Source organism: Saccostrea echinata, unplaced genomic scaffold, assembly GCF_033153115.1.
Source record: "Saccostrea echinata isolate AGI-Se365-2 ecotype Australia unplaced genomic scaffold, CSIRO_AGI_Sech_v1 ptg000003l, whole genome shotgun sequence".
Classification (NCBI taxonomy): domain Eukaryota; kingdom Metazoa; phylum Mollusca; class Bivalvia; order Ostreida; family Ostreidae; genus Saccostrea; species Saccostrea echinata.
In genome coordinates, this window is record NW_026889752.1 from 2,629,526 (window position 1) to 2,640,780 (window position 11,255).

Below are 11,255 nucleotides of genomic sequence, written 5' to 3' on the forward strand. Positions count from 1 at the left end.
ACACATGATGAATAAGTGCAATAAATATAATTTGTGAAAAAAAATGTCCAACAAGCCCCGGGGTTAAATATCGGGGGGGGGGGGGGGTTCCTGTCCACAAGTACCTGTGGATTTTTCAACCTTTTTTTCGTACATTTTAGTTTGAGACTTGTTATCTACTTTGTTCTTTATAAATTAACTTGTGATTATAACCTCTTCCATCTCATAGTTGAAGTTTGAATTATAAATGCTATTTTATAAATTAAATCATTTTTTATCGTATCTTTCCCTTAACAATAGGTGTTGAATCTGATTATGTAATATTTATTTCCTCCCTGATATGATTTTATATCAGTCGATGTTGTAAAAGTACTTTTGGAATATTTTTCGATTATGCCAGGGTAGAATTTAATATAAACCATGAAATATTCTTAAGTCTCATAGACTGCATGTATTTCACTATGTAATATTTAAAATTATACCTTTTCCAAGATTTTTTTTTAAATCTAGGCATGTATGGAGAACAGAAGTTGATTAAAGCTGTACTTATCTATTTTAACTCAAATCTATTTTTAAAAAAATTGCCGACAAAGTTAAAATACATTATATTTGAAATTTTGATTTTTAGTGCTCTTAATTTTTAATTCTATGAGCATTTTTCTTTATTTAATTTCCCAATATTTTTTTCTTCTTGATATGGTTATTACATGTATATCAGTCGATGTTGTAAAGGTTTTTTTGGAATTTTTTTCCTATCATGTGAAGGTATAAATGTAAAAATCATGCTTTTTTTCATTTTGAGTACCGAATTAATTTAGATAGTTCCTTAACAATGCGGAAAAAGTGGGGAATGCCTTGTACATAATTCCGTCAGGCTTTCAATCAAGAAAAGCAATATTTTGAAATTAAAACAAAAAATAACTAAATGAATTAGAATAAATAAATTAATCAAATTTAACTACAATTTAGCTTTGTTCCTCAGAACTGGCTCGACACGATCTATTTTTTTTATTATTGAAAATATGACCACCAGTGTTACTTCTGCATTTAATTTTGTCCCTTTTCTGATTTATTGATACATAGAATATAAAATTTATCATCTAAGAGAAATTAAAATGGGGTATAAAAATATATTGTTATGAATAATATGAATAAACGGGGGCTGATAAAAGTTAAAAAGTGATAAATAGATCATGCTGAGCTCGTGTTGTTCCAATCAAAGTATTCAAATTACGTTTTGTCAATAGTATCCAAAATTGATACATTATTAACAAAACATTTTCCATATGAATCCAAGTGAAAAATGAGTTCATACTTTTGAGCAATTATAACATGTAGTGGTAATATATATAAGTCGCCTCCTCATGTCTCATAGACAAATTGTAATAGGGTATCATCCCCATACCTTTACACAATTTTGCACTGAACATATGCATATATGTTGAAGTTCAAACACTTCATTCAATGGAAGAAGATGCATTTTAAGCAAATTCCATAACTGAGGCTAAAACCGTCATTCAGAACAACACTTATTTCATTCCATTCCCCTGCGTGGGTCTTTATTCAATCAACTAGACAAGAAAAGTGAAAATTCTGCAATTTTTATTTTCAACAAAAATTTAATGTTGCATATTCGAAAGTTGACATTTTTTCAAAATAAATTATTTTTTTAATTAAGAGCAGTTGCATATAGAAGAGTAATAAAAATTAAGTGTATCACACAATCTTGTTGTTCAACTTCGTCTCAATACCTAAATAACTATAATAAAATTAACTAATATTTGTACAGGTTGAGTATAATTTTACATGAAAGTATAAATTTTAAAGTATAAAAAGTAAATGAAGAAGAGATTACTTATTGCTTTTGCAAACAGATGCTCATCCCAGTTTTTGAAGATATCTCTTCAGCAAGTTAGCGGTCCTCTTCATCTCCAGTTCTTCTTCTTCCTCCTCTTCGATTGATTCTTCTGTCTCCGATTCCTCGGATACGGATTCTTCTGAAACGGATTCTGCTGACACGGATTCTTCTGAAATGGATTCTTCCGTTTCAGATCTTTTGACTTCGTCCTCTTCTTCTTCCTCCTCAATTGATTCTTCTGTCTCCGATTCCTCAGACACAGATTTTTCTGAAATGGATTCTTCTGAAATGGATTCTTCCGTTTCAGATCTTTTGGCTTCCTCCTCCTCTTCTTCTTCCTCTTCGATTGATTCTTCTGTCTCCGATTCCTCAGACACAGATTCTTCTGTTTCTGATTCTTCAGATATAGATTCTTCTGAAACGGATTCCTCGGTTTCGGATCTTTTTGTCTCTTCCTCCTCTTCTTCCTCTATTGATTCTTCTGAAACTGATTCTTCTGTCTCGGATTCTTCTGAAACCTCCCCAGTTTCTGATCTAAGATCTTCAAGCAATCTTTCGACATTTTCCTTTAAGGTTTCTTCGAGAATAGCCCGATTCGCATTATCCCTTCGCTGTAAAGGTATGTTCTGGTTTCCTTGCTCGGTTTTGGAAAGGTACACACTTTTTGATGAAACAGTCGCAACAACAACCACAAGAAGTAAAATTATGTTTGCCCTCATCTTGAATTTTGGGCACAATGATTTTTTGTGTTTGCAACAGGTGAATATATCTTCAATAGATCCGGGAAATGAATATACTTGATTTCATTGGTATGAAAGTTAAACCAACCGTAAGAAAAAGCTTCATCACCATGGGTGTTTAAATGCCACGTATCATTTTCTTTAGCAAAAGAAAAGGTGACCTTTCATAATTTTCAAAAAAAAAATCTTAATGGTTGTTCTTCATTGAAGTATAAGATGAAAAGACTAAAAAATGGATTCGACATTGTTACATAAATATATTCAATACTAAATTGCGTCTCAAGTGTTTTCCGTTTTTACTTAATGTAGGCTGAAGGGGCTATAAAAAATTTATTTTATCGATGTCAGACTTCGTTGAGATGATTTAATAATTTCCTTCCCTTCCCTTTTCTTTTCAGATTATTCTAATTTGCTGAATGTGACATAAACAAGCATTTATTGTTGAAAGAGTCAGGACAATTCAGATTGTACATGTATGTACAAGAAAGACAATTACAAAATGATTGATGTGAATTAGAATACTATTCAGAAAGGCATTTATATTGATCTGTAATGCACAGAAGAAACAAATACATTTTTTTAAGGAGTTTAGAATTGACTCCTTAAATTAAATTGCATTTCTATACATCTTAAACCCCTGCAGAAAGGCAAGGTTACCTATCATTTTATGAAATGATACAGTGGCTGCAACGTTATTGTTGACAAACCAATCGTGCAGAATCGTTCGTGAAACGTGTGTGATCTTTCGTGTAACGTGAGAGATCGTGCTTGTATCAGACTCAATGATTTGCGGTTTTAATCGTGCGTGATCGTGCAACATGCAAATTTCGTTTTGTAAGTTTTTATCGGAATGTTATTTGTTAAACAAGTATTTCGTTTGTCTCTTTTTTTAATCCAAATAAAATAAATGAAGCGCGATTTACATAATTGAACGAACTAATTATCACTAGTAAATAAGCAATATAGTAAGTCGTACAAAATTGTATTCTCTTCAAACAGAGTGTCCTTTTTTTATGTTAATTATGTTTACTGCTATATTTGAGGTCAACATATTTTTTATATCAATACATCAAAAATGTATATTTTTACACATAAATGAATAAATAATTCCCAATGCTTACAAAAATATTTAGGCGGCGAATGTATTCTACATGTTTGTAGAGGTTAATTTTATCAGTCTTTATCTCTGACACTTACTTTATAATTTTTATAATTTCTGCAAATGAATGATTTGTAAAATAATTATTGATTTTAGATATTCATAAATGGAAAGATGGATATAGTTTTGATTTATTTTTATGCCATTTTTATTATATCCCTCCTCTTATTGCATATCATAAAATTCAATAGAACCAAAATTCACGGCCCACCTGTATTATCTGATAGAACATGTAGCAATCGATCATGAATTACATCTTTACGTATCGATAAAAAAGAAAAGAAATCAATTTTCCTGAGTCGGACTATTAGGTTAATAATTATTTGTAATCTTAAATAACTAATAAGTTCTACTTAGTTTAAAAAATTTCCATTTCTAAATATTTTTTTTCAGTTTTCCAAAGTCGATGAATTGTATCAATAATTGTTTGAAATCTAAAATGACTATTAAGCCTTATTTCGTTTTGAAAATATCCACTCCTAAATATTTTTAACCATTTTGCGTGAAGAATCGTGTATTTGCGTTAGCAATCGTGAAAGATCATGTAACGTGTAGAATCGTGTTCGTGAAGGATCGTTCGCGTAACAGGTTTAATCGCGCGTTAATCGTGCGGAGTCGTTCGTGTAACGTGATCGTTCATGTAAGTTGTCAACAATAACGTTGCAGCCACTGTACGGCACATTCCTTGGGACCTTTTAAATCTCTTCTAGTGATTGAAATATATTTTTGTAATAAAAATTAATAATTAGTAATTAATCAGTAATCAAGTTATCATCTCCTTCTCTCAATAAATCTGTATAATTTATGACTACATCTGTACCGTAAAGGTGCTTAGCCATAGTCGTTCAGATATATATTTAGGGCGGAGGAGGTATGGTTTTCAGCATCTTAATTTTGCGGTAATTGTTCATAAAAACCCATATTGTTTTTATATAATCAAACGCGTTTTTATTTTTACTGTTAATCACATATGTAATGAAGAAAAAATAATGCAACAAAACTATTCGGTAAATAAGAAATAAGAACACGTAGGATAAAACTGTCCTTTCAGATTATATATTTTCTCTTTTCGTTTTTTGTTTTGTTTGTTTGTTGTTTAACGTCCCTCTAGAGAATTTTTCACTCATATGGAGACGCCACCACTTGCCGGTGGAGAGCTGCAAATCTTGTCCTATGCTCGGCACTTACGGTCATTGAGCAGTGAGGGGTCTTTTTCGTGCCAACACCTACTGCGACACGGGACCTCGGTTTTTACGGTCTCATCCGAAGGACCGGTCTCCACGTCCCACAGTGGGATTCGAACCCGCGACGTAAGAATCTACTCCTTACCTCGCGACTCTAGAGCAGACGCTCTAACCACTGCGCCACGCGGGCGACTTCTCTTTTCGTAACATAATTCATCGAAATTACTGAAGGCGAGAAGTTGTCGAATGGATTAATGTTTAATTTGATAAAGGTTGTATAGTAAAATCAGCTGCATATTAAAATGAAATTAACAAGGTGACATATAAAAAGATGTGGTACCATTTTTATGGAAGTATGTGTGTCTAATAAAAAAACAACAGAAGTGTAGTACCGGTAAAATTCTTCCAGTTGTAGTTATTTAAGACTCTTGAGAAGTAATTTTGAAAACATCTGTGAAGCTGAATAATGCCTGCTTCGTCAAGGTGAATTTTCTCAAATCCCAAAAACAAAGGGAAATAATTTGTATCTTTCAGAAAACTCGCTATTATATTTAGACTATTTTTATGTAGACTAATTTTCCTTTCACAAAAATACATGATTTGGTCACATTTCTTTAAGAGAATTAACACATTATTAAAAAAAAAAAATCACAAATATTAAGTATAAGTATTTATGCTTTTGGTTATTAATTACAGTGTACGTAGTTCCTGTAGCATTAATGCCACTTCTTAAAATGTTAGTACAATTAGAAAGATTAGCATATATATACTTGAAAGAATCAGAAAAGATCATCGGACATTTAATATAGAGAACTAAACTTTTGCGAAAATCAACATTAATGCTGCAATAGGGAAAAAAAATCCTCGTGTTATGATGTCATGTTTTGAAAGCATATAAAGGTTTTGGTACATGTATATATTCCATCTGTAGACATGTAAAGTATTATTGAAAATGAATTCGAACTAATTGAAAAAGAAATGAACTTGAAAATATTCTTAAAAATGAACTAAAGATATGTTTGACAGGATTATTGGAACTAATATTATTTGAAATCATATCAAATTTCAAAAGTCAAAAAAAAGTAAGATTCTCAAACAATTTATTTTTCTTTTTAGATATATGACTTAGTCAAAATTATTCAGTGATAATATCCTAATTACAACCGAGTAGAGTACTAGTTGATGTATTTTTGTATAATTTAAAGATATTATCACTGGATGTATAGTAATCTCAAAGTAAAGACCCTCTTGTATGATTCAGGATGAAAAATATAAAGTGTTTTTTTTTATTATTTACATTATACAATTTTTAGAAATTTTTTACCCTTTCTCTTCCATTTAATTTTGTGTTTAATCTATAATTTATGTTCAACAATTATTACAAAAATACCTCCCCCCCCCCCTTTTTGTTACTATTTAAAATTTTATCTTAACTCTCATCTTTATTTCCCCTATTTATTGAGTTGACATTGTATTTCATGCATGGTCGGGCATCAAAAATGATAGCTTCAGTCTCCTCGGCTGGGTAACACGGTTGGTCATTTATTTTTAAAAAAATATAGTAGATATACTTTGTATATCTACACGGTCATACAGAGGCCTGTCCATTTCTACTTCACTAAGGTAGTTTTGAAAAGACGAAACAGAGATTTGAGGCTGTAGCACAAGGTAAACAAATAAGAAAATAAATATTCTTATCATTAGCTAATGATTTATCATCATCAAGATTTCTCAAAACAACATAAATAAAAATCAGAGTAAGAACTTTAAGATAAAATTTTCAAGTATAACAAGCATTTTCCTCTAGTTCATTATTAGACCTCAAATAAGATCGTTTACCTCGTTTGCTCGAATGACGTCAAATGGAATTAAATGCTGTAAAATTTTTGATAAAATTATGAATAGTAATGTTTATGCTTTGATCATATCTAATGGCATTTTAAAACCCTATCGAATTGACAGAGTGTCACGGCACGGAACACTTGTAGAAAATATTTATTATGGTGATAAAGTCTTTATATCAACTCTAATGTTTCTTTTTTGTTCATTTTTGGCAGCAATGTGTTAAAAGTACAGGTTGTATTTTGCCTATATGTGATAATAAAATTTGAAGTTCAATTTTGAACTTAATATCAATTAAATTGATCAGAATTAATTTGGTATGTGATGAATATATATATATATATATATATTTTACATATGTTTACATTCTCCCATGCATACTCGTACATTATATAAATTTGAGTGGACACGCAATGAACAAAATATTACATTGCGAACACAAAGGATATTATTTACTGATCTTCGAGAAAATAAAGGGACATCCTCTTCTTGCTTACCCACCATTTCTTACATTGAATTTTTACAGGGTTTTCTATGTATTTATGAAAGTAAAATAATATCACATGTCCATTTTTTCCAGGATTGCCAAGTCCTACTAATGGAAGATGTTAAAGGCTTTCAATGTTTGCTTTGTAAATATCAAAATATCCGTGACTCTATCTCCCATGTAAATTCATTTTGTTAATGTACACCCCCAACGCATACACAGGCACAATTACGCACATTAACCATCAAAATCAAAGTAAACAAATACTAGATATGATAAGACCGGACTTTTACTTTAATGTATAGAATTTATTTATTCATTTTTATTAGTATCATACCTTGGTGTACTTTTTGAGACTTCGATACTTAAATTAGAAAATAAGTAAAAATTTCGCAAGATGAAGTATTTTTATTATTCTTTAGAGAAACGTAATTTAAATATGGTTAAAGAATAAAAAAGGATTTTTGTCATTTTAAATCTCCACTGAACTATCTCTATGAGTTGATTTAATATCAAGCGACCTGTGGCGGTACATATATTGTCATTAAGTGCAGAACTACATTAAATATACTGTAATCCATTCTCACAAAGAACAGGCATTCTACGCCAATGACAAGGTGTGCGGACACTTACCACACTTATTTTAGTCGAAATCTACATAGTTTACAGATGAATATTGACATTTTCAATTACGCTATCGATAAATGAACAAAGTGTTGAGACTGATGATTGCAACTGAACCGTAACACCGCCTATAAGATTTCATTCGATTAGAACTCCCAAGATAAGCAAACATAGAGTATTGTTCGTTACACTGACACTAAAAAACCAAAATGTTCTGATTAGTCTCAAATATTGAACTTTACTTCTAAGTATCTTTATCGGCAAAAAGTTGAAATAATCGTACTTTTTTTAATGAAAGCTAACAATTCATCAATTTACGAACTGTATTCGTTTAACTCCATACAATCTTATGTTGAAGTTTCATTAATAAAACAACATCATTTTACAATAAATGTTTTTCTTCAAAGTGGCTAAGCTTTACCATTAAAAATAAAACAAATCATCTTAATTTAGTTCCAAAAAATTATCTGTTTCATCTTAGTTATAATCTTCCAAAAAGGGCAGATATTGGGTAAGGTCATTCATCACAATAGGTAACAGAGTGATATATCGTGAAACGAATATTGTAGAAAGTAAAAAAAATGTGTGTTAAGACTGTGCATCCTAGAACCACTGATAAGCTCTTCACAAACAAAAACATAACTATCATTTTTAAACAGTTTGAACCAAATTTAGAATGAAAAACACAGGAAAAAATAAAACAATTTTCACTAGAAGTTTACCAGTTTTATATCTATGCTTTTCTTAACGCCCAGATCATATTTCAAAATTCTAAATGAACATTTAAAAAAAAACAACATTAGCTATGCAACTTCCCATTTGCAATATTAAACAAGAGGCCCATGGGCCAAAACGCTCACCTGAGTTACTTTGGCCTTGCTGTACTTCACAAGACCTCCCCTTTGTAATATTTATTGCGGCCCCGCCCTACCCCCGGGGGCAATGAATTGACTAATTTAGAATCTACACTACTCAATGATGCATCCACGTAAGTTTCAGCTTTTCTGGCCCAGTGGTTCTTGAGAAGTAGATTTTCAAAGGTTTTGCCTATGTATTTCAATGTAAAACTTTGATTCCCTATTGTGTCTCCGCCCTACTCCCGGGGGCTATGATTTGAACAATTTAGAATCTACACTACCCAAGGATGCTTCCACATAAGTTTCAGCTTTTCTGGCCCAGTGGTTCTTGAGAGGAAGATTTTTTAATGACCCCAACCAATTTTTGTCTCTTCATGATTATCTCCCCTTGTAAGGGGGGATGGCCCTTCATTTTAACAATTCAAACTCCCCTTCACCCAAGGATGCTCTGTACCAACTTTGGTTAAAATTGGCTAAGTGGTTCTTGAGAAGAAGTTGAAAATGTGAAATTTTACAGACGGACGGACAGACAGACAGACAGACAGACAGACTGACGGATGCCGGACAACAGGTGATCAGAAAAGCTCACTTGAGCTTTCAGCTCAGGTGAGCTAAAAAGAGAAACCATGTTTTAGTATTGACAGATTTAATTTATATTTTATTTTGAATAGAACTTTATATCTTATTTGACCTGTTATTAACAATTTCATATGTTTCTCATTTAAATGTCTATTTTTCATTTCGTATTTTGACTCCATTTCTAAAAAAAAAAAAAGGAATATTCATATTATAGAGCATCTAATGTTCTTTGAAGGTCTCCAACGACACTGGTTCTGCCAAAAATAACAATATCAGCTACATGCAAATAGCACAATCCGAAATGTTATTTCAAGGCCATGAACATGTTAAAAAAATATAGTAGAAATTTTTACATAAGTGAAATGACTAATTTTAACCATATTGATTTTAATTATTCATTCACAAGTTTCACAATTCTGTCCTACAAAGTAATAAATGTTTTATAGATTCATTAGGATAATTGCAGAAAGGTAGAATTTTGAACATGATTGAACGTTTACATTTTCTTAATATTTTAGAAATTTGATATTTGATATTTCCACCATTTACAACCAAAATAGATCCCAAAGTACATATCAATCAAGGCATTCCTTTTTTGTTTGTATCATTTGGCTTTAATAAGAAGGTCATGTTTAATAGCATAAAATCCGTATAATATTGCATACTAACTGAAATGAACTTTTGTACTATATATTAACTTTAAAAAAAAAATAGCACCTAATTTGGGTGAACTGCTGTCTTTCTTTTCTCCTTTAAATTTGAAATATTTTTTTACGCGTGAATTAATGTTTAATTTACGGTCTGGGTGTACTATTGGTTACAAGCGAGACTTGGTCAATACTAGACTGTATGACCTTTATATAAGGAAGAGCAAAATTAATAGAAATATTCTCAAAATTTTACAAATTTCCTTTCTTTTTCTTCAACTATATCCATGAATAATACCTATGAATTTATGATGTACAATAAAATTGTGCTTTATTCACATACTATTTCAAATGATGACATGACTTTTTATAGAACTTATAATCTTCATAAAGTTACACAACCTATACAGACATATGCAAAGAGTAATTTAAATTGCAGTCGTCTTCAGAAGACTTCACTCCCTTGACATATAAGAGTATTTTCTTATTTCGTGTTAGCTTTTTTTTTATATCTATGAATTCTTACATTAAATTTTGAAATATTTATACGGTTAAAAACTCTAAAGAAGAGATCATTATACCTTCTTCTCTCATACAATTTAAGAAGTCATCTATGAATTCTTACATTAAATTTTAAAATATTTATACGGTTCAAAACTCTAAAGAAGAAGAGTTCATTGTACTTTCTTCTCTCATACAATTTAAGAAGTCAAAGTCAGATTATTAAATTTTCCATTCCAAATAAATAAATGAATAAATAAATAAATTAAATAAAATAAAATAAATTTTTAAAACTTAAAAAAAAACTTTCAACAGTATGGATAATCTCTTATCGTCTGTGTTTTTGCAGTCTTATCCATATCAGCAACGAAAAAATCAAGATAATTACAAAAGGAAAACTATTATTTTTTTTCTGTTTTTGAGGAAAATTCTATAAATAAAGTAAAACCGATTTTAATCTCTGCTGGTATTATTTCACTTCAGACTGGTAGATGAGCAAAAAATTATACTTCACGATGTAAAAACTTTTTTACTTTTCTTGTGTGCAGAATAAGTAAGTTCAATTGATAGATGGATGCAATCCTATTTTGCAGTAGTACACATTTAACCAACATCGCCCATACCGTAATTCTGCAAATGTAGTCCGTCAATCTTCAGTCTTGAAATACATGTTAAATTTTAGACATTTATTGACTCGGTTTAAGAGCAACATGTATTTTGTCGGTCCCCAGAACCAAACTGCCCGAGGCTTGAGAAATGTCTGCTTCCGTACATAAAAAAAATCAAAATTACGGTTTA

At 30.7% G+C, this 11,255-nt stretch overlaps 1 protein-coding gene across 1 annotated transcript; it reads right to left on the reverse strand.

The window, feature by feature from the left end:
• Positions 1-1,665: 1,665 nt before the first annotated feature.
• LOC133178665 (glutamic acid-rich protein-like) lies at positions 1,666-6,981 on the reverse strand (the record flags this gene model as incomplete). The annotated part of the gene is made up of 4 exons (XM_061313385.1): positions 1,666-2,606; positions 5,622-5,628; positions 5,740-5,813; positions 6,930-6,981. Coding segments are annotated over 4 exons (882 nt in total), but the record flags the coding sequence as incomplete, so codon positions are not given.
• Positions 6,982-11,255: the final 4,274 nt, after the last annotated feature.